The 24,965-nt window shown below is 38.3% G+C and overlaps 1 protein-coding gene across 3 annotated transcripts in view; it reads right to left on the reverse strand.

Moving 5' to 3' along the window:
* The window catches only part of GRID2 (glutamate ionotropic receptor delta type subunit 2), an 819,802-nt gene that overhangs the window by 136,855 nt on the left and 657,982 nt on the right, over nucleotides 1-24,965 (reverse strand). For all 3 annotated transcript variants that reach the window (XM_040064665.2, XM_040064672.1, XM_040064673.1), the window contains exon 10: nucleotides 4,905-5,006. In XM_040064665.2, the coding sequence (XP_039920599.1) occupies nucleotides 4,905-5,006 (102 nt within the window). The remainder of the gene's footprint in view (nucleotides 1-4,904; nucleotides 5,007-24,965) is intronic.

The following is a 24,965-nucleotide window of genomic DNA, read 5'->3' on the forward strand; positions in this document are numbered from 1 at the left end:
TACATTAACCTGCTGGGAACTACACTGGACTGCTTCCAGCAGCCTTGCAAGGGCTCCTGTTTGCAAGGAGCTGTGTCACGCAGTTCACCTCCTTTTCTATCTTGCATAGTATAGAAGGATAATTACAGTCAGAGCCTCTTTCTGTTTCAAAGTCAAATTCCTGTGAACTGTGTGAATTGCTCCGAGATGCAAATATGCCAGAACAGATGAATAAGGGTCAGCAAGATGGCAAGAGCCAGGGAGCCCTGAGATGTAACCCTTGACACAGAGACGGGTTAGGTTGGTCCTAACAGGCTTTGCACCGCGCCTAACTTGCTGTCAAGCTGTGGCCCCAGCCAGGTCCCAAAACATCTGAATTGCTTAATATCCACCTTATCTAGTATATAGTACTTGTTACTTTAGAAAAACAAGGGTTGAAAATAACAATAATTGGAAAAAAAAAAAAAGGTGCTGGGTTTCCCAGCAGGCTGTGAGATTAAAGCTTGTCAAACAAATGATCACAGTAGTGAATAACTGTAAGGTTTATGACCTGTTTTAATGCAAGCTAGGTAGCTCAAAGGAACATAAAATAGCTATTAAAAAAGGCCTGTGCCCTGTCAGTAGCAATTTAAGCTTGGCCCTTTTACGGGTGTGGTGGTTGGAACAGGAATATAAAGACAGCTTCTGCCTCTATCAAGCAATATTAGTTTCTGCTTCTGTAATAATGATTTGAATTGTTACTATTTTGGGCACTACTGTAGTCCAATATGCCAATACATATATTTACATATATATATACACACACACACACACACAGTATAATAAATGCCTAAATTAAAATTATTTTTCTTAGAAGACTGTGGGCATTAGGGCAGAGATAGAGCTGCCTGATGGAAGGAAGAGACTTTACAGAAGTCCACAGCACTCAGTTATGAAATTGGGGAATGGGATCAGGACTACATGAGAAAAGTGATCACCAAAAATTTTGGGAGAAAGCAGAAGAAGCATTATCTATGAGACCATTGCACACTGTTATAAAATATTTATTCAACACTTAATGAGGTATCCTGCATATAATCTTTCCTGAGGTTGATCTTTATTGTACAGTCATTCACTGATGCTTTTGTCCTGACATTTTTAATCCTTTATCACTTCTGACTGTTTGTTCCTCTGCATATGCTTAAGCACTGTCTTGTTTCATCTTTCTTCTGCCTGTCCTTTCCCCAGTCACTCTGAAAGTTATTCCAACTTTGAAAAGAATCTTTTTTTTTTTTTTTTTTAAAACTTTCTATAAGCCAGTATTGGAATTCAAATCCCAAAGATAGTTTCAGCTTTTAAAACCAGGCCTTAGCTTCATATCTTACTTTTCATCTTCTCTCAGAGTGGTAAATTCAATAGAAAAAGGGACTGAAGATGCAGACCTCCTGCCAGCTCCATGCCCCTAAAGACATTGTCTGCTTTCAAATTTCTTTCTTTTCTAATCTGGGCAACAAATGCTCACGAATTTAAGAACAACCTCTGAGAATTAAACTAGTCCACATATGATAACATTTTCCGTGGCGCAAATGATGTTTCTTAATTATTTTTTCTTTCTATGCTTATCTACCCTTTTGCCAGCCCTTTCACTGCATCGCGTCCTACGGCGCCCGCCTGCAGCCAAGGGTGCCAACCTGCGGCTCTGCGCACGTAACCCGGGTAATAACTCTCGAGACACTGCGTACAGGGGTGATGGCAAAGCGTAATTCAGCATGGCTTGCTGTGACCTGTCCTTCTTCTACCCTGCCTGCCTTCTCAGCACCCCCCAGAGATGAAAATGCATTCCTGTTTGGGATTTTCATGTAGAGTCACACGTCTCTTTTGCACCGTTAAGGTATTATAGCTTAAGCACTTTCAGGAAAGGCTCTGTACTTTTCAGTCAAGATTTTAATGCTTTAAAACAGGGAAATTCAAACTTTTTCCTTTTCTGAACAAGAGGGGCTTTTTAAGAAAATATGATTTTACAAATACCTGCTAGCCTGTTCATTGTCAAATGGACCAAATCTCATTCCATTACCAATCTCTTAATATTCATACGAATTATTCAGTAATTGCTGTGGCTAATAAAATGATATTATGAGAATATCACGTATTTTAGGTCTTTTTCAATAAAACTGAACAACTGAAAAACAGAATAAACTGAGACAGCCAAAATGGATATATAGCTGAATTTGTTCTTGGGCAATTGTTCATTCAAGACATTCTGAATTTGTTTGGAACAGCTATGCTGACCTTTGATTGAGCTACATTTCAGACACTCAGAATACATTCCAGAAATTCACCAGCAAGTGACTTGAACTTAAGAGCAACTTGTCAAACACAAAGTTCAGACTTCAGCTTCATGCGTGGAAGCAGTCCAAGACAGAGACATCTGATATTTAAGTTAGACAAAATAAACCTTTTCGAGAAGTGTAGAAAGTGAGGTACTTATCCAATTCATATTAAAACACTGAATTATGTGTACACAAACATGACCATAGTTCTCCTCAGAATAAACCACCAAGGAATATTTCTTATTGCTATTTATGCAAAGGAGAGCATTCACATTTGCTGCAGAAGAGCCAGGATTCTCTGCCAAGTGAAACCAGATGATTTCCAGTTTGGGGCTACACTGTGTTCTGCCTTACTCACAAAGAGATTTTGGTCAAGGTCTGCAGATATGTAGCTCATAATTATTAAATTTACTGCGAGAAAGGAATTAGTAGATGGATGTGGATGTTAAGAATTGTTCAGCATTTGCTTATTGAAAGACTGAAGTAATAAGTCACAAACATTTATGATTTTCAGACTCCAGAAGGTTTCACTAGTAAAATGCAGTATAAAACCAGGTGTTTCAATTTGCTAATCCCTCAAATTCTACTGCAATTTTAATAAAAAGTCCTTTTCAACCCGAAGCCATAAAAAAAGGAAATTGGAAGAGGAGAAAAGGTGCTATCTAAAAAGGCATGAGAGATTTGAACTGTTAACAAAGCAAATTTACAAATTAATGTAAATTTCTCAACTCTCAATGAAAAAGAGAGTTCCAAAGCTTCCAAAGGTATTACTATTTAATTTTAACACTTGTTTCCCTGGATCAAGGGATTCTGTTAAAAAATGGCATAATTAGTAACAATAACTAATCATTCACAGTTATACAGATTCTTAACTTTTAACAGAAATATATTGACTTAATTGAAGAATGGGGAGTAAGATGGAAGAGCAAATATAATAAATATCATCACTAAAAAAAAGTTAATTGGTGAAATTCCTCCTGCTCTCACATCTAAAGTAAGGATCACACATTTTCATCACACAGATTAAATACAGAACTCCAGTTTTGTCCTACCCAGAAGATATAAAACTAGTGAGGGGACTGTGCTCTGTGTTGAACTTGAAATGTCTGTCTTTGCTTATATAATTACTGTAGAATCCTAGCAGCATAGGTAATTATTTTTGTGTATCTTTGCAAGTTGATAAATATTCATGCTGTAATAAGCTGAAAGAAGCTTTCAGTCAAGGTGACAAAGATAACTAGGGATAAAACAGGAACAGTGGGGAGAGAGGGAAGAACTACCACCAAAAATGATGCTAATATTCTAATCCCAATTTATTTTTCTAGGCAAAATCCACAGATCATTTTTGTCAACAGATAATTATACTGAACCAATTAATAGGAATATCAGGCAAAACAGAGACCAGCCACTGCCATCATGATACTATTTTGACCAATATGCAATTAAAGTATAATCTTCCCCCACTTTTTTACTTTTTTTTTTTTCCTCTGAGCATTCATCTTTCCTTTGCTAGCTTTAGCTGTTGTTTGGGTTTGGGATATTTTTTAGGTTTGTGGGGGTTTTTTTGGTTGTTGTTTTGGGGTTGTTTGTTTTGTCTTGTAGATACTACCACAGAAATTTCTCTAAGACATACTAAGAGCAGGAACAGAATGTTCACCCTGATAGATAAAGCAGTTTTAATACCCATAAAATAACTGGAGGGGTATGAAACTGCTCTGTCTGTGGCCCTGACATGCTCTGGTGATTTCAATTTCCATTCCTGACAGAGCCTCTTCCTTCATCGTGCATTGTCAGCAATGCAAACCCTGAAAACTCCTCATCTTGTTCTTGATAAAAAAGTGCTGGGCCCTCAGACATTGAACTCAAACACAAGTAGAGGGTAGCAAGAGGGGCAAGAGGGAAGTAGTTCAATCTAACATTGACAGTTCTGGAGCCCTGGAACACCTTGGGCTATATGTCTCACATTATTTTCTTTTTCTTTTTTCTTTTTTTTTTTTTTTTTTCCCCACTCCTAAAAACTTTTCCTCAAGCTGAGTCTATGGCAAGGAACACACCATCCTTGAATACATGAATTCCTATTCTGGTAGACATTGTGTGTTCAGCTTTAAACCAAGAATCTTTCTTGATGTGAAATGTCCACACAGGGGAAGAACCTGGCTAACGAAAAGCTAGGATGGGACAGTAGTTTTACCAAACTAACATTACTTGACCTAAGCTGACCTTGAATATTTTCTGAGTGTGACAATTTGTGTTAGACTGCACGCAATTTGCCAAGGTGATTGGAATGGAATCATTTAGAGCTTCAGCTAGGTAACTTCAGCTAACAGGGCACTTGAAGCTGCCCTTTATCAGCTCACATGCTAGTGTTACTTAATTTACAATGTGCCTGTGCAAGAAACAGGTTCTAAGGCACGTGATTCAGTCTGAAATGCATTGTACCGATAAGTAATTTTATTTTGTGGAAAATTATCCATCTTTCTGGGGTTTTTTGACCAGGATAAATCAGCCCCTCTAACATCAACTACTTTCTTGGTAAAAGGGTGCACTTAATAAAAAGATGAGGCAAAAGGAAGACAATGCATTCCTGCTAGTGCAGAAAGATGAGCATCAGCTTACCAGCACAGTCACCACACGCAGAACCACTCCTCGCATGTTGTTCTCCAGCTTTCTGTCTGTTAGTGACCCATTCAGACCAGTTACAGGATTCCAGCAGCCAAGCTAAAAGAGAAAACAAAAAAACATTTTCTCATTGCCCATAAAACTTTGCTAGTCATTCCTTCTAGGTGGCTTTAAGCAGGAATGTATGAAATAGACAGAATATCTTCTGGAATCAATGGGATGGAAACTCAGGGAATGGCTTGCGCACAGATTCATCTTGAAAGTGAAAATAAAGCAATTAAGGATATCAGTTTTTAATTTTAAATACCAGTGTGCAATGGATGACAGCGTCCAGGATTTGGGGTTTAATACATTGCTTTAAAAGAGGTCAGAGAGAATTTCAATGCTACTGAAAAACATTTAAAAAGTACTGTAGCTGTAACAATATTTCTACCTTACTTTCAGTAGTACACTAATTGGAGAAATAATAGCTACCATCAGTTTAGCACACTCTCTGCTCCCACCCATCCTTCCTAGTGGAACTCCGACAAAAGGAATTACACCAGCTTTAGTTAAAGCTTATGCTAATAATCGGTAATGAAACAGCAGTGATTTTAAGCCAGCTTAAAAATCACATTTAGATGATGGACGAAAAGACCATTGGATCATCACAGCATTGAGAGAGTACTGCAATGGATAATGCAGAAAAAGAAGTTCATCTATGCAATTCTTTGCATTGGTGATATTGTATTTCTTGAGCTTCTGTGGATGAAGCTTTTGCTCAGTAATGTCTCTAGGATTATCTGCCTTTCAATGTGGGTTTAGTAGCGACTGGCTTGTAATCCAGCTTCTCTGAAAATAAAACTTGCCTGGTTTTTTATATGATGGTAGATGCTTTTTTTGAGCACAGAGAAACAATTCAATCAACCACACATCCCTTAGCACCACGCACCAAGATAACCAGTTTCATTTTTGAAATTCATTACCACACTCAGCTGGCCTGCACAATTACCAGTGTTAAATCCACAACCCAACAGAAGGACAATGACTGACTTCAGAGGAATCTGGAGCAGAGTCTCAATTAAGGCAGGTAAACCAATTGCCTACGTGAAGTCATTACACACCTGAAGAGACAGGCACCTGCAGCTACCAGTTCTTGCTCTGAACGGCCTTCTCCATGGTCTGTGAATGAAACCTTTCCAGGGATGCTATCTTCTGACTCCTATTTAAAGGCACAAAAGGTCTTGCTCCCTCTGACAAACCAAGATTAATATCAATAGGGTATCTTGGGTCTGGTGGCCTCTACTAAGATTATTCTCTTGGAGAATTCAACACCATAATCTGGGAGAAACGAACAGTAAAACACGGAAATATTACTGCAATTTCACACAGAGTCACAGAAATGGCAGGTTGCCTCAAACAATCTGAAAGGCTTTGTAAAGAAGGGGGCTTTGCTGACTGTACTTGAACAGGAATTTACAGAAATCATTTTCAGTCCTTCATGTGAAAAGGCTTTGTATGTGTGTCTCATAGATCTTTCAAAGTGAAACAGAAAACAAAGTATGAACTTCAAATAAACATATTTAACAATTTTAGAAGCGGGTAATCTGAAATATTTGTTTTCTATTTGTTTTCTTCATTACACCTATTAGACTAGAGCAACACCTAAATTTTAAAATTTCAATATATTTATATCAATTCTTTGAAGATGCCTCCTTAAGAAATGAATGTCTCAAACAGTAACAATAAAAGCTTTCTGCAATGATATAGAAGTTAGGATTGTCTCAATGGTATCACAGGTCTTTTCTAATCTAAATGATCCCATAAATCCACGTTTCCCGAAGAAAGATGGCCTTAAAACAATGTAGTCACTTCTCTCTTCCACTTTCAGAAGTACTCACAGCTAATTCTTGCTGTTCTGAAGTCAAGGTTATTCTACAGTCAGGGAATAAGCAAGGGTAGTGCTGAGCATACTTGTAATCACAAGTAATGACTGAATCAAGGATCTACTAGATCCAGAACCCCAGCAAAACTGAAAGCAGAAACAGGATACAAGGAGAAACAAAATCAGGAGGTGTCCTATTAATCTCTTGAAATTGCTCATCTTTCCTACGGCTCTCTCTAAATAAAAGCACAAATTATCTCTGGTTCCCCACTTTGTGTTCCCATCCGATCACAAAGACCAGCAAGAGATCACAGCAGCTCTCTCTGCTTCTCCTGGTCCTCCACAGCGTTATCTAGTTGTTCTCTAGTCATGGATGGACTTCTGACAATTCCAGGTCCTCACTACTCCCCTGGCAAAGCCCTGCAACGCTTTGAGGTGAATAACCTAAATGCTGAAGCGCATCACCCATGACATGTTGTACAGGGAAATGCAGCAAATGTACTGGCACTGTACTTCGTCCGTGACAAACCAGTGACATCCTACAAAGCAAAGCATTTTATGGGGCTACATTTTCCCATATGAAAAATAGTGAAAACAGTACTAAGTTCAGAACAAAACTGCATTAAATTAATTCAGTGATTGTCATTCTTAGTCACACAAAGAAACTAATTAGAACTTAGATCCAATTAGCATATCCAAACGTGCTGGATGTATAATTACTGAAGAAACGCTGCTGCTTCTGCCAGAACTAAAAGCCTAGGAAGTTGCTGAAGAGCCCTTTTATCCTTTTGAGGTTAAAGTCCATTTTTAATTATGTACATTAATGTGTGCATATTTATATAATTAAGCTTTTAGCCCAACCCTACCTTTTTTAAGGCAAAACCTCCCCACCAACATAACATTTCTGGAAATTCAGCATAGCACTAATTTTCCTTTAAAAAGACACTTTTAATTTTCAATTATTGTTCATTTAATTTTCAATTCAATTATTCCTTTATGCAGCTCAGTCATGGTGAAGACAAATGTGCAGTGTCTTGCCAACAAAGTGGAAATTGATTTTGAGTGGGAGCTGCTTACTGTTATTAGGAGAAAACAAATCAACATTTATTGATGACAATTTGAGCTTGTCAATGCAGCAAGGAGCAAATGTAACTACTGCTGAAACATCGAGACGGGGGTGGTACAAAGCTCCCTCTCCAGCTTTGTCTCGTTTAACTGCTTCTGCATTTACTTCCTTTTTCTTTTTGTTCTCTCTCTGATGGTTGAAATGAGAGAATAGATCAGACAACAACAGAATCTCACATTAATTGTGGTGGATTGGGGCAGATGGGTAATGGGAATTCTTTTACTGAGCACAGTGCTTGTCATCTTCATACCACACAAAATTTATCATTTATAGAGCTTTGAACTTCTGTTTCAGTTTCTTTTATTTATTCTAATGACAGCTTTCACTCTGCTAGGTTTGATGTAATATGATAAAGATGGAAAAGTTGTCAGTCTTCTACTTCCTTTGATATCCAATTTGCAACCTCTTTTTGTTCATCCCACATCCCAGCTTGTTATCCTCACTATCATCATTGTCAAAATGGCCTTTGTTCTCCTGTTTTGCTGGCAAAGCCAAAAATTTACTTACCTTCTTCATCGAAAATTTTTGACTGTATGAACAATGCATTATGGAAGGTCTTTAATTTGTATATCAATATTAAAGTAGGCAAAATCTATTTCATGTGTACTTACAATTTCGTTATTTATACGGAACTTGGAACACTAAAGTCTATAATGCCTATATGACAGAGACTACAGCCAGTTTTCCTCCCCTGCTTCCTATGCAACCAGTGAACTCTGCTGAATATCTGAGAGCTTTCACTTCTTTTTTCTGGCAGAGTAAAATGCAGATTGTGTCAATTAATCAAGAAAAATACGTTGGCCTGGTATGGTCACAGTTGAGGACCATCAGAGAAAATGAATAAAACTAGAATACTGATAGAGATGAATTACTTAAGCACTTGTCACTACATCAAAGTTTAGAGTGCTCTGTTACTTCAATTAACATAGAAAATATACAGGAACTGGTTTATCCAATGCAACCAACTGGGAACTCAGACTGCATTACCACAACACTATTAAGGGTCAAGAGCAGAAAACATTCTAGAGGATGTGCAACGGAAATCTGAAAGATAAAACTGCACTACATCTGCAACCCAAATCTATAAGGACACTGGGATCACTGACTACTCTTTCACTTATTTCTATGTCACCTAAAGAAAAATATTCCAACAATGTCTTGGCTTTAGTATGGACAGCCTGACAACACTTCCAGTGGAAATGCCTACGACAGAGCAGTTCACAGAGAGCTGGTGAGCCGCAGGAATAGCAGCATCCCTGCCTCCAGTACCCACACGCGCTTCAGAAACTCCCTCCTCAATTTTCACCTGCATCCAACCTGCTTTAGGAACTGAATTCTTGTAAGATCCGACTTCAGCTGAAGAAATGTGCGTCAATAATCCCCTTTTCCATTCCAAAGCATCCTAAATTCACGGAAATTGAAAAGGCCCCATGAAGCTGTCACTAAATGACACTCAGTTGGAAGATTCAAACCCCCAGGAGTGCCAGGCAGACTCGAAAGGGGGGGCACAACAAAAAATATTGAAGAAAAAGGTGGAGTTTTGTTGGTGATATGTGGATTCAGCATTTGCAAAATTTTCTAGGACACCACTTCAGGCAAAATTCAAGCAGGACAACATAGAAATTGTTTTGCACAGAGTATTCCTGATGCCTCTTGTCAGCTGTTGTTTAATATGTTCTACAGCAACTGGGAAATCAGACACTAAATCCTACTGCTTAAAGACTATGTCTCACAGAAGAAACACTATAAAAGATATATTTTGGTTGTCAATATGTTACTGTCAGTTATGTAAAATGTAGTCAGATGCTCTGTTACCTGACTAAAGAGTCCTTTTTGTTCAGCTCTTTAGCCAGCAACCAAGAGTTGATCAACCAAATCTGCAAAAAATGTGGTGGCCAGGGGATAACTGAGGGCTTTTGTACCCCTGGGCTTGATTAAAGAAGTAAGGATCAGTTTTGTTCTTCACAGCAATTTCCTAACAGGATTGGTTAGCAGAAAAACTTTCTGTGTTTAACTGCTGCCTTCACCAAAGCTTAGGTAATAGTCAGCAAATAGTAAGTTGTTAAAACCAATAGAAAATACTGTGCTCAACAATTGGAAAATGTATAGCAGCACTTGTTTCTCCTACATTCTGTGTGGTGAAACCTATATAGTTCTGTGCATGCAGTTAATTATTTTGCACAGTGTGTTTTATTGCCTTAATTTGTCTCTGGCCTAGAAGGAATGGCCTGCCCCTAGACTTGCTCTGTTATTTTCAAGCTGTTAGGAAGATGGTAATACTCAAGTTTAGTTTTATATCCAGTGCACTAAGGATCGTAATTGCAGCAGTTGAGGTGAGCTATTTGTTTTTTTAACTGATCACGGACAAAAGTGCAAGTGACCTCAGCAGGAATTCCTTTCCTCAAAGCCAATGCACAAGGCAGAATAACACAGAACAGAGTTAATAAAATATTTTGCTTTGGGGACTGTCCAAATTTCCTTTTCTTACTGAACTGAAATAAAAAAGCTAATGGAAAGTTACCTGCTGGTAACCTGCTGTTCATTTGCCTACTAGCTCCTGACTCAATGTTTTCTCAAGGACCCAGATTGCTGCCAGAAGTTATAATTGGGTATTTTAGACCACTGACAAATGTTGAATTTACGGGGGAAACAACACAGACTTCATAGGTATTCTCCCACTGCATGCTCTACTCACAAAGCTGGTGCTTAGTGCTTAGGCCAGACTTCTGGAATCTAATGGTGTAATTTTTCAAATGTACAGTAAATCATCACATCTCAAAGAAAATGAACCACCTCTCCAAGCTAGTGGTGTCATTCTAATGAACCCTGACTTCTCCTCCCCCACATCTCTTTATCTCTGCCTTACTTTCTCTATTTCTTTCCCTTTCATTTGAAATTTGGTGGTCTTACTCTATCATTTTTTCCCTTCTGTCACCTCTTATCTTTGGGAAATACTCTGTTTTCCCTTCTTTAGTCCCTTTTTTACTGTGAATTCAGTACTCTCAGCAGTGCCCTAACCTGTGTTTATCTTTCTCTTTCCTACACTGCAATACCTCTTGCCATCCATTTCTCCGTGTACTTTCAGTGTACTTTCTGTCCTCTCCGCTTTTCTTTCCCTTGATCTACCCTTCCATTTCCTGTGGCTTTCTCCTGTCTTTTTGTTTGTTTTTTAATGGTTTGGGTTGGTCAAGGGACATCACTTTTCACTACATCTAGCTTTGACTCATTTTTCAAATCACTTTGGGTCCTTTCTCCTTGGATCTCCTTTTCTCTCAGTCAGTCCTCTCAGGAAACCTCTCCCCAACTCCTCCTTCTCCTTTTGTGCTATGAGGGAGATGAGACTTAACAAAATAAATTACTGTATAGCCTTCTTTCCTTTGTTTTCATCTCTCCTGCTGTTTTACTTTTTTATTCCCATCCTCTGGTGACCTTCCACAACTCTGAAGAAAAGAGTCAGACAAGGATAATAATGAGTCAGATGCTGATCTCTTTTCCCATTGCCTCCATATTTCAATTAAAGTAAAATACTCAGAAAACACTGTTCTTTGACCCAATACCGACTTCACCCCTTTGCTAACAAATTCCTTCATACTGCCAGAGTAAAACCCATGAATATCACTGGAATGTTTTACACTGGAAGCTTTCTCATTGATGTCTGAATTATTCCAGAGTAATTGATAATACCAAGGAAGTTCAGGTTTGTGTGCAGTTTAAATAGAGTCACTTTGATTTTTAATTGCAAATGCTTGTCTCCTTTCTCATTAAGCATATTAAGAGTTAAAAAGGATGTCGTTTATCTAAGTCATGTAAGGACTGAAAGAAACCCAAACCCCTAGAAATCAGGTTTTATAACTGAACTTGGTCTGTTTTGTCCTCCACTGCATCTTTATGAAATCAGAGAAAAATATTCAAGGTTACTACTCCAGCTTGTATTAAATCACAATATATAAGCTTTTGATACCATCATAAAATCTTTGATCAAACCTATTCAGTGAAAAACAATGAAAAGCACTATTTCCCACTTGGTTGGATGAAGCTCCCTCTCTACAGGCAGCAAGAAAACACACAGAGCACATTTCAGGTTCTCTTCAGTTCCCTGGCAGTACTCAAACATTCCTCAGCAGACTCCCAGCTTTCCCCTCAGCTTAGTAAGGTGCTTTTTTGAGATCCCAATTTTCAGAAATGGTTTGTCAAACTGGAATATCAACAAAACCTGTTTGCTGTCGCAGGGCTCAGGAATTCTGGGGGCAGCATTCCAGTACGAAATCCAAACAGTAATAGTGCAGAGCAAACCCGCCACTGTTTCATTTGGAGGGATGTGGGTTTACAGAGCAGCATTCTGAATAAACCCAGTCCAGAAAATCACGTAAGTGAATCCCTCAGAGTAGTGTGGCCTATGGTGAATGCCCTGCTTCTGCAGCAGAATGCTGCCAGTGCTGAGCTACGTGGGCACCTCCACACTGCACTGCAGCCAGCACGGTGAGCACGGACGCTGAGGAGCATCTTGGCTTCGTTTTTTTCTGCAATGAACATCTCCCCTTCATTATAATCACTGAATTAGTAGTCTGGGAGTCAGCTCTGCAAGTAAATCCACATGGAGAATTGTGTATTAGATTCAACACTCTCCAAGCTGGGAAGAAAAAGAAATGATCCTGTCCAGTTTCAGCCCAGGAACAGCAGTAGCAAAGCAATAGTACAGACCTGTGCTTGCACTAAAGAAATTGGTGCTCATTTTAAAGGCAGCTGACAAGGAATGCATGTTTAAGTATACATGGGGCCCAATGAGGCTACAGAACATCTGGACTAATCTCAGTGGCACCTCTTTAGCTTTTTTTGTGAAGTGCAAGCAGAATTCTCACACGTTGCTCTCACAGTAATGCATCAAGGAACTCTACATCTGGTTATCTTTTCATATGAATACAATGTTATGAAGTATACTTTTTTCGGGCACAGCATATGGGAATTTCCATTTTTCTTCGGCAGGCTAAAAGATTTTAAATGAACCAATACCTGAGCAATATTTACGCAAAAGTATATTTATGTATTTATTCAGCTACTGAATGCTCACTAGGCAGTACTGCTGTGGTTGCTTTCCTCATGCATGAAAAATGAGTTCACTGGACTTGGGTGAAGAGTGGAGGATGTTTCCAGGATGCACACACCATGGAAATACATGTCCTAAAAACCTTGGATATAGACCAACCTCATTTCATATCATACTTATACTTAGCATCTTTGTCATTGCTGCACAATTCTCAACTTCACCATGAAATACCAAATAAGAAAAGGACACAGAAAAACACCTCCTTTCCTTAGTCGAGGCACTGATGTACTGACATGAAAACACTTCCTCCAAATACCAGATACAAAGCCAAAGAGAGGCAGTTGTGATAAGATTACTATTTTTATCTCAAAGACTGTGGGTTGCTGTCTCCTCAGACACGTTCAGCCTCTCATCGCCAACACGAAAAGCAAAGGAATTAGCACATAAGTATTGTGAGAACATAACACCAGTGTTCAGCACAGAAAATTTCTGTATCTTTAAACATATTTGTACCTGTCCAGGAGCTGTTCAAAGTTACAGAACATCAAAGTATCTTACACTTTCTGCTGCTCAGCACAGCAGAGTTTGTTAGCTCTTTCTTAAATGTAGTACAAAGAAAGATCTGACAAGAGAGTCTCCTTTTCATACATGCTAATGCAACATGCTTCCCGAGCACAGGGGCTAGGAAAACAGCTGCTCACAAAGTAAACACTGAAAGAGAGAGAGGAAGAAAGAATACTGAAAGAGAGAAAGAAAGAAAAAACTGATGGACCATGAGAAATTTGCATGAAAGGGCAATTTAGCTTATTTCCATTTTAAATGTGAAAGCACTCCGGAGACTGTCTGAAGAGCGGAGAGCTTAAGTAAAAAGTGACAAACCAAAACAAGCTTTTACTCAAATATTGCCTTCAAGTTTCTCACTACAGAGGAGCTAACATGGCAATGAAGCAAGAGTAGCATTGGATGACAAACTGCTTTCCATTGGTTCTTCAGATTCCTGGGATGCATAAACGAGGAACACAGAAATGGAAACAGTCTTCACCTACACATAGATCAATACTCTGTTTCTAAAATTCAGGATTTATTCTTAGTGTTGGCAGAAAAAAAAGAGGTCTGCTAAGCTGGATATGTCAGAGACGTACCAGCTTGATACTGGCTACTAAATCAGACTGCATTTTGCCACTGCTGTGTTAGAAAAATACTACTCCAGTATAACCCATGCTCACACAGTATAAGGCTACAGAATTACCAGCTTTGAGTGCATTATGGACCAGATATTACAAGTGATTTACTGGATCATATATTTGTCAGAGTTTGGTAGTGAAGAAAATAAGATTGCAGGGTGTTTTTTTTCCACTCCTTCAGCACAGAGAAGCTTTCTCAGGAGTCAGAACTATTAGTAAAGAAATCAAAAAAATCTACCACAGCAGTCACCAAGCAGAGTTAGTTGTCAGTACCAGGCCCCAGCTGAGAAGAAACAGCACCTTCTTCTGAAGGCTCTCTTTTGACCCTGGCACTCGGGGCTGAGGAGAACAGGAAGGTGAGGCGTGAATTTGAGGAGATGGCTGTGGCCAAAAACCTGAATTACAAGAAGTAACTTCTTCCCACTAAATTCAACTCCCAGTGGAATGGGAGCAGGCATGCTCACATAGAGTCCTAAAGATCAGCTCACGTAGCAGGAGCATTGAGCACTGGGAAATCTTGGAGTAATGTGGTCTGGTTCATACCTGGGGTCCCTCCCTCTATGGGGTCCAGACATTTCTAAAATTTTGGCCTTAATTGCAAAGCAAAGGCCTCTTTAGCATCAATAGACTGTTACTGAAATCATCTTTGGTCTAAAAGCCATGAACAGCTACGCTGATAACCAAATGTTACAATGAAAATGGTCAGAAAGAATTCTCTAACTACCAACACTATAAACTCACCTTCAGCACAGTCAGTACATTCAATTTCATTCCCTTCTATGTGCCTGAAGGCATTTGCTTCATTATTGGGTAGCAGAAAGGCTGTCCTTAAACCAGACCTGTACTCCTATGGCCTTTAGCTGATACTTCAGAGGCATCATCACCTTACCAGCTGGAAAAGTGTAATTCTGATTGTGCGGTGGCTTTCCTGGGGGCAGTGCTGTGGAGCTACCACAGCTGTACATACCATGTTTAAAGTATCTATATTACACTTGTGCATTCTACACAACACACATGGCTGAGAGCAAATCTGGAGTCCGCTAGGTTTACTACTAGTGAGTGCTCCACTAAAGAATATCTAAATCCCACCAGGATCTGTTAGTAACGACTTCAGTGGGGCCACATGCAGGAGCGGGTACCTCTGCATAAAAGAAACAGAGACATTAGTGTAAATTTCATATGCTTTCATAAACATTAAATGGCAAATGATATGCTGCAGAGTACCTGAAGACTTAAATAAAAGATCCTTGTGGAAAATAGTAAATCATTCGTTTAAAAGATTAAAGGACAACGTCTAATAAGCCCTGTCTGGAATAGCTGCATCACTGAAATAATTTTTTTTTTTACAAATGAAAATTACTGCTCTAATGACACTGGAATTTGCTACAAAAATAAATTAGAAATATATCTTAGTAATTAAAACTACAGAAACACATGATAAATCTGTCTTGCAAACGATGAGAATTAGATTTGCTAGAACATTATATTCCTACAATAGATTCATACACACTGCTGAAATTGGGTAACCAAGAACTTTAAACCACTGAGAATTTTCACTAGTGAGTTTGGTGTTGCAAAGATCGTTTTAAGAACATATTGGCCTATATGGCAGTGATAATTTAATCAGCTAAGTAGTAATACTGTGCTCATCACTACAGACTTTCTGGGATTTAATTTTAAGGGACGATACGTATTTTAAAATAATCTTTTCATTTGAAAAGATCTGCTACTTTTAAGAAGAAAGAAATGTCTGTCTTAAGAGTACATTAAGAAATCAGTAGTTAGGCTCAAATTACCTTACCAGCCTCTTCCTGTACAAGAAATTTCTTTCAGCTGAGAAGGGTGGCTTAAAAATATCATCTTTCCAAATGCTAGAAAGAGCCCAAACCCAGAATCCTCAAGTCTTTTTTCTCCATACACCTGTGTGTACAACTGCATTATCTCCCAATGCACGCTCACAGCTTTTGCCTGGGGACACTGATCATCTTTCAAGGAGCGGGCTCTAAGTTAACAGCTGCTGGAGAAGGTGTAAATGTCTGCAGGACTAAGAGTGCTTGCTTGAAATCTGACCCTTGGTGGGATTACTCTTGTCCAAGAGTCCATCACCATTATAGTTTTGATGGAGAATGTTAATGGTTTTCATAAACTTAGAAAGAAGGTATCATTACTATAGTTTCAGACTTTATCATAAACTCCTCATAATAATCCTTTTAACTCTTTTTTATTTTTTTTTTATTTTTAATATCATGGTCTTTTAACATTTCCCTGCAAAACTAACCTCCCTTTATGCAATCCTGGGCGATATGCTCTAAGTCTCCCATTTCAGGCCAAAGGGACAAACAAGCAAACAAACAAGCCAGAAGAGCCTATTACCTGGTGTGGCATCTATCCATCGTCTAAAGCAGAGCTGAATGCTATTAGTCTGTCAGCATTTGTTCTGATTTAAACACTTTACTCTAGCCACTTTCATTAACTGTGCTGGCATAGCTATACATTACTCATTTAACCTGCACTTCATTGCACTCCTAATACGCAATCAGGTAAGGCAAACATGAATATAAGGCAGTTCAGGATGGAGTCTGGGCTGGTGTAAGGCAGGGAATTTTAGTGAAAACAAGCCTCGCTAGCCTACATGAGAATCCAATCCTATTCCTACACCTGCAAATGCAACTATATTTTCTTCTTAGAATAGATCCTGAATATGTCTCCATTTTTAGTACAACACCTGGAAGCTATGCTCAGCTCACTTTTCATTGCATTAAAACACTCATTAAAATGAGAATTAGTACTGCTATAGGAAACCTAAATTGCCTCTACGCAAGATGCACTAAAACTAAGTGAATAATTCATCTATTTTTCATATACAAATTTATTCATGGAATAATATCATGTAATAGCTCCTTTATGGAGATTACAGGCAGTTTCTCCAAAGCATTCAATAATCAGAAAGCTATGCTGGTTTGTTTGTCTGGGCACATTGTCCTTACAGGACATCTTTTTCCCATGATTGTGCTGTCTGGTTTCTGGCATGGACATCTGCATTTATCAGTTCAAACCTTATCAGTTTTGTAACCTGTGAAAATATAGACCACATACTTTCTAAGAAGGCATTGACAGTAACTTAGGGCAAGCATCACACAGCCCACGACAGTCCTGCTCTCAGGAACCATCACTGCTTAGCAAATTTAAATTCCTTGAACAAGCAGAACTAAGTCCTTGCACAAACAAGCTGTACTAAGTCCAAATCCCTGACATCCAAACCTGTCTTGTGATTTCAAGATAGATTTGAAAACTCAGAATACTATTAAAAATGTACTAAACTAGAAAATATTAATTTATTTCCTTCTCCTCCTGCTAATGGGATTTATAATTATCTCACTTCAGTAGCTAAGAGAATTTCTCTGATATTTCTGTTACTTCTTATATGCTATTTCACTGTTAAAAACAAGATATAAGTCATTCCTACCTTTAGTACACTGGCATTTTCTATTCCCATCTCCAGAAACCTATATTAGGCTCAGATCTCTTTTGAAAAACATTCTCTAATCAGCCCAGCCTATTTCTGTGCTAATTATCACTATGCTCAGAATAATTACATTGAATAGATAACCTTAACATATATAACATGTATTATTTTGAATTGTACAGGCTTCTGTCTCCTTGCTCATACAGAAGTGTCATTGTAGCTCTGCTGGTGTAATTCTATGAACCTGCTAGGCTTGTAAAGAGAAGTAATATCTTTTATTAGACCAAGAAATATAGTCAGGGGAGAGAAGGAGCTTTGAGCTCAGAAATCTAATGGAAGTCCTCTGAGACAAAAATCTTTCTTGTTTTTCTTCCAGCTGTATTATTTGGTCTTATAAAAGATATAACCCTTTCCCTGTAGGTGTGACTGTCCTTGGTTATAACAGATTACTTAGGATGGAGATAGGTCAAAAAAAGAGTTGTAGAACAACAGACCAGAAAGAAAAAAATGCAGGAAGGCAATACCATGGCACAGATAAATTGCAACTCTTTACATAAAACAGTCTGCCTGACAGTCCTGAGGATGGTCCTTTCAACCTCAACACCATGAATAAGACTTTTCACCAAGACTACTGAGCTCTAGACCAAAACACAGGGATCTGTTTTTTGGAGAGGGTGCCCAGGGGAGCTGCTAATGGGCACGCTGTCAGCTGTCTGCAGGAAGGAAACTGGATATTGCATAAGTGATGTTCTGTGCATCTAGGAGGAGTAAGGATATGAAGGAACTGAAATAAGGGCTTTCATGCCTATCTGTGGAAGGCTGTGGAAAGTACAGGCTTGTGCTCAATGGGTGGAGAACCCAGAGACAACAGGCACAGAAACCGTTGAGGAACATGTTTTCTTGGACTGGATCTTTACTGAGGGGATCTGTTCTCAGGCTTTCCAGCTCCTGGACTTGGTGTCAGAGTCTGGGGGAATGAAGTACTATGCATGACAGGAGGAAACCAATGAGGATGTGCTTAAATAAGAAAATGAGTCCATGGAACTGCACAGGACACAGCTGATATGGCTGAGGGAGCTACAAAACTCTGACGTCTGAAAAGTCTTAGTGGCTGGAAAAGGGCAGACATCACATCCATCTTCAAAAACCACAAGCAAGAGGATCCAGTGAAGCAAAGACTGGCCAGTACAACCTCAATTCTTTGAGGAATGATGAAGCCCTTTCCATCTGAAGGTGATGCTCTCTGGGGGTCAAGGCAGGACATCCTTCCATGTACTGCATAGGCAGTTGATGCCTTTGAAAGGGAAAAGCAAACTTCTATAAACAGTGAGGAAAAATGGTGGAAAGCCTCTCCTTAATTAAAGCAATTTCTATCTCTATTATCCATTATCCATCCTCTTTTCTTATGTCCCATTTTATCAATTAATCCAGACTGCTTTTTATAGTAGACAACTCCTCCTGTAGTTATCTGCAAGTTCTATCAATGACAGTTGTCTAGTTTCTTGAAGATTGATGTAAATATTTAAAAGATGTGATGTAATACACAATCACAGCATAAATGGATGTATTCTTACACAGACAGAATAGACTGGACTTTAATCAGTCATTATTAAGGTCACCCTATCACTTGTGCTGTGAAGCATCATTCCTTTGCTAGATTTGGCAATTTGAACAACATGGGCTGAAGTTTTCTATATCAGATCTCAGTCCAGGATAAAATAAACTACCATAAATCTTACATACATTACATTTGAATTACAAAAGATGGTGTTTAAATAAATTGGTAATTTTCTAATTTCTGGGTCATATTCAACCTTGTTTTTAAATCCTTTTTATTTTTTAAGTGGTAATACAGTAGGAAGTGTTTTAGCATAACTTTTACCAAGTTTCCCTCCTACTATTTTTTTACTTGTTTCACACTTTCTAGCTGGAAAAGTTCCAGCTTTTGTCTTTGACTGGCATTTAATTTTTTATTATTTTTTTTAAAGTAGGGCAAAATTTTTCCAACTCTGCAAAAGAAAGACTGCTGAAAAAAAAAAAAATTACTCTCAAAACTAAAAAAAAGGAAGATCTAAAGGTGTCATGACCCACTTTTAATGCTGTTTACAACAGGAAGCTCAGTTCAGCAAGGAAACAAACAAACTGAAAAGTTTGCATGTAGTAGCTTAACCACTTCTGAAACAGGCAAACAGCTCCACTCACCACTGTCACTTATATTGTCCTACAACTCCGGTGGAAGACGATCTTGGTAGTAGCTGCTTTCAATATTTAAAAAGAATCCTACTAATGTGCCTTTTCTTGACAGAAGAGGACAGATGTCCTAATTCACAGCTCAGCATACTAGAATTAGAGCTTCAAAATTTAGCAGGCTTTTTAGAGATTGTTTTCAATTTTACCACAAAAGGCACTTTAAAGGGAATTAGCACTAGGACTAAAAACCTGAAAATTCCTGTGGACTACACGATGTTGTTCCTGACAGCTCCAATAATGGCTTGCTATTAATCAGTTAGGAAAAAACCCCAACTCACAACATTGTTTTATGGCTTTGGTTTTTGCTGTTTCTTCTTTGATGAAAAAATTCTTTGAGCTTCAGGAATGGCTGTTTGTTCTTTAAAGCAAGGAATGTTTTCTCTCTCTCTCTCTCTTTTAAGTAGAGCACAGGGTTCTCATGTAAAATACCTAAGGAAAAATGTCTCTTTGAATAGGATAAAATTGCCTTCCCTGAGGTGGGCTTGGCTCAGTGATTTGTAATTTCTTGAGGCTTAAGGCAGGCTATTTTATTCTAACTCAAACTCTTCCTCTTTGAAATCAATCATGGCTACACTTCATAATTTGAATTAATATTTTAAAAAACAACAGCAGTCTCTTCCTTAAATGTAGAGGAACAAAAGATTTAGCAATTTTTGACACTGTAGAAATAACATATTTTCTATTCTTTAGCTAGTACAGAAATCATATTACAAGGGAATTTTGCAAACAGCTGTCTTGCACTCAGGTCTCAAATCAGACAAGGAACTGATGAAAGTCTACTGACTTCAGGCATTTTTGGATCAGAGTTCTCTGGCTTAGATGCTCAGCCCAATTTTTATTTCACTCTTCTCAAATTCTAAAGGAATTTTAGGAATGTCTGAAAAATTCTCTGTAAATAAATTACCTCATAGAATGAGCTGCCCCAGTTCCTTGTGATTTGTTCATAGCTATTAGGTATTGACAGAATTAATAAAACACAGAATATGGCAGAGCCTCAGACCACCACTTCAGCATTTCTCTGCCTCAACTGAACGTCAGAAACTCTTTACTGGATGCTCTAACAAGAAAACACTCTTTGGCACATCCCTGGCACAAGTATTTACCAGAGAATTCCTGGCCAAAGAGCAAAGGTGAGCTATGATGGATGACTTGAAGCCAGCTGGGCTGTGCCTCGAGCTTGGCAACAACAATTGCAGCATTTCTAGCAGCCTTTGTAGGCTACAGCACTACCTGAAACCAAACTAATATCAGAAAGTATTATCTTTGCAGTCATTTTTTGGTTTTAATCCATGCACCCATTAGCCCTAGCATTCCTAGACAAAATACACATGAAAGACATTCAGCACATTGTTAGATTTCAGAAAATGAATTAATAGCAATGAGGGAAGAATCCCATAAGAAACCATGGGCGTGCAGTGGGACCAAATTGGATGGGATTAGTTGAAATACAAAAATCCTTTCTCCTGAATTTTTTGTGTTAACTATTCTGTAAACCCTCTAATTATTAAAGCTCAAGATCTGCAATTCTAAAATGTAGAGTTCAATAAATGTCAGTCTTCTTGGATTTGCTTTTGTTCTTATGCCAAGCAGACCCATTTGGTATCTATTGGAAGGATTTGCTAACACTTCCTCTGCAACAGTGAACAATACAATGACAACAACAATACAGAAGCCCAAATCCCAACAAACCCAGGAAATGACGGAAAAGGTACTCTGTGTCATTAAATAATAAAATTCATTGCAGCTGCAGAAATCAGTATAACTCAAGTTTGTCTGCAAGTGTAGGGAATTTGCAGATGAAAGAAAGGAAAAAATCCCCAAACCAACTCTTCTGGCTCAGAGCCAGGATGCACAGCATGCAAATTTGCCAATTCTCACAAACCTCTCATAAAGCTTGTTGCTGCCGTATCAGTTACCTACTTCATATTTATAGAAAAGGGATGAAGTTAATGCAATTTACAATTTTTTCTTGGCTTGTTATGATTACATGAATACTGCAAAACCTATTAGCAGAAGGGAACCGGGCATATAAAGCATAAGTTAGCAGTGGAATTAGAATTTTCCTGTACTGAAGCTACTGTCATCTTTCTCCAAAACACAGATGAGATGAACATAGAACCTCTTCCACAGAAGAGAAAATTCTGCTCTTGCAATGTCCATAATCCCAAGTGGGATACGTGGCAGAAACTTAAGGTGATGCAGAACTTCAACATCCTGCCCAAATGAACAGAACCAGACATAAAGACATACTCTTAAAAAAAAAGTGAAAATACACAAAAAGTCCTTAAGAAAAAACAATAAAAATAGATGAATGTCCTGGCCAACCAGTTCTGGATCCAACTGATTCTTTGAAAATTCCACATCCTGACAAAAGTCTTCATCATCTCCTTTGATCACGACCTGCCTTTTTATGACCCATTGTCATAAACCGTAAAGGGTAGGTTACCACCAGCATCACATTAAAGAATCACTGTTCCCTCTCCACCTCACACTCTTACGTTTGAAACCATAGGAATATAATGAACCCCTTACCCCTCATGTATATAGTCAAAGGTAAAATGTTGACAACTGTGATGAGAAGAACGAATTTCCCTTTATCTAAAAGTTGTGCTTTTCAAGCTATATATATACATCTAAGACTTTCTTCCTTGATGCAGCGTTCATATAAAAACATCAATTCAAATAGACACAGTCAATGCTGGTGAGAACTGTAGTACAATACAAAGTTTCAACAATTTTTCCATAAGACTTCTTACCACTGCAAGTGATCTTCAAACACAATTCAGTAGGGACACATCAGTAGTGATAAGGTTCAAAAGGAAAGAAAAATTATAAGAAAAGAAGTCTTAAAAAAATTTCTTCTCTTAATGCTGTCCAACACATAAAGGTCTCATTTCCGAAGATGAACTGAGTGATCTCTACTGCATGTCCCCATTCCCATCTATTACATCATCTTGGTCTGCGTTATCAAGGGATTCCACAATTTGAGTGAGAGCTGAACTTAGTGCCTGAGCTCTCATTCTCTAAATTGGGATATATTAGCTACTTTACCTCATTAGGATGGTAATAACTACTCACCATTTGAAAGAAATAAATTTTTACAAAGAGCAGAAAGACACAAGTATTCGAGACATAACTACAAGTCCAAGTTAAAAGTGGAACAAAATGACCGTCAAGAACTCCCCTTTGTACCAGAATTTTCCACCTTTTCAGAAGCTTTTGACATTCCAGCACTCCCTTTGCCCCAAAATCTGCCCTGAGACCATCCTTAGGGAGTCTGCGCACTCCTTTTCTTCCCATATATTACAATTACATATATTACAAATGTAATATTGTCCTCACTACCTCCCACTAAAAATTCCTGTTAACCCGACTCAAGCAAACATTCACAAAAGCACTGTTCACAGCAACTGCACACAGCACTCGTGACAACATCTAACATCCTTTCTTAGGTTGTTTTCAACCTCTTGGTTCTTTAAATTACATGGTTTATTACAAGACTGAGACTGAGGGGAGGCCTTGTCACAGTCTACAGCTTCCTCATGCGGGGAAGAAGAGGGGCAGGCACTGATTTTTTCTCTGTGTTGACCAGGGACGGGATCCAAGGGAATGGCCTGAAGCTGTGTCAGGAGAGGTTTAGGCTGGATCCGGTAAAGGTGCTTCACCCAGAGGGTGGTTGGGCACTGGAAAAGGCTCCCCAGGAAATGGTCACAGCACCAGCCTGGCAGAGTTCTGGAAGTGTTTGGACAATGCTCTCAGGCACATGGTGTGACTCTTGGGGTGCCCTGTGCTGGGCCAGGAGTTGGACACAATGATCCAATGTGGGCACCCTCCACGTCAGGATAATCTATGATTCTATGATATCTGCAATAGGAGGCTAGTCCAAGTGCTATATTAAACAACACAATAATATTTTAAAAGGGTAAATCAAAGCTGTGATAATAATTTCAGTTCAGTGACTCTAACCAAAATGTGATGTAGATGTGCTTAACTTACAAATTCCTGATCTACTCAAGATGATCTCTATTACATCTGTACTTCAAAATGAATGTCACCAATTGCTGCTCTGGAAACCATGTAAATTTCTGAGTTTCCAGGGACATTGGTAATTTTGGCAAGAAGTCAGATGACTTCCTTAGCAGAATAATGATCCATCATCATATATGATATCCCAAATAATACGCCTTCTCAGAAATAATGATCCAAAATGAAAAATATGATTTCCATACCACATTACCTGGGAGAATTCTATGTGATTATCAAAGATTATTAATCATATCATAGTTGATTAATTTGACTGTTAAACCAAATAAATCTGAAGAATTTTCGACAGCATTTCTATTTTAACACAGTGATATTGACTAAACTGTCCTCCACACCCTAAAAATAATAATATTGATAGAGAAAAAAAATGGGGATCAATATTCATAAAACTGAAGAAAATCATGACTCAGCATCAAATGAGTAGTCATATCAAAATATTGAGACCAGATACCATGGAAATATAGAATCATAGGAATGAAATACAAGTTTAAAAAAGAGTTGATTTTCTTTTTTAATATGGACATACTAAATCATTCAAACAAGACCTCAAATGACTTCTTGACTGCATTTTTGTCACGTAACTGCTTTGGGTACTTAGAGTTGATGGTGTTGCTTCAAAGCTTGATGTAAAAGCAACTAGATATACTGGGTTTATTTCTCTTTGGGGCTTCTAAAAGGGGGTGGAGAAGAGTATTATTGGCATGTTTATTGAGGCACTTCCATTATTAGAGGCAATTGATATTAGCACCTTTAAATGTAAATTACTACCTCTGCTATTTATGATGCGGTACCATTATTATGATTATCAATGTTGTGTTTAGATTCCTAATGAGTGCTAATATTATCATTATAATGGTGACTGGGAGAAGAACTAAGGCTTTCATTTGGTGAATTAAAATACAAGGAGAAATGTCTGTTCCTCAACCATTTTGAGATGTCACTGTCAATCAAGTGCTGCCTTACAGTTCATTTGCTGGAAATATTTTCCTTTCCACTCAAGCTCAGCTGCAGCTCAACTACACTATATTCAATGATGTGAATTTTTAGATTTTTCTCATTGACATTCATGAAATATTTCAT

Source organism: Hirundo rustica, chromosome 5 (genome assembly GCF_015227805.2).
Source record: "Hirundo rustica isolate bHirRus1 chromosome 5, bHirRus1.pri.v3, whole genome shotgun sequence".
In the NCBI taxonomy this organism is placed as follows: Eukaryota; Metazoa; Chordata; class Aves; order Passeriformes; family Hirundinidae; genus Hirundo; species Hirundo rustica.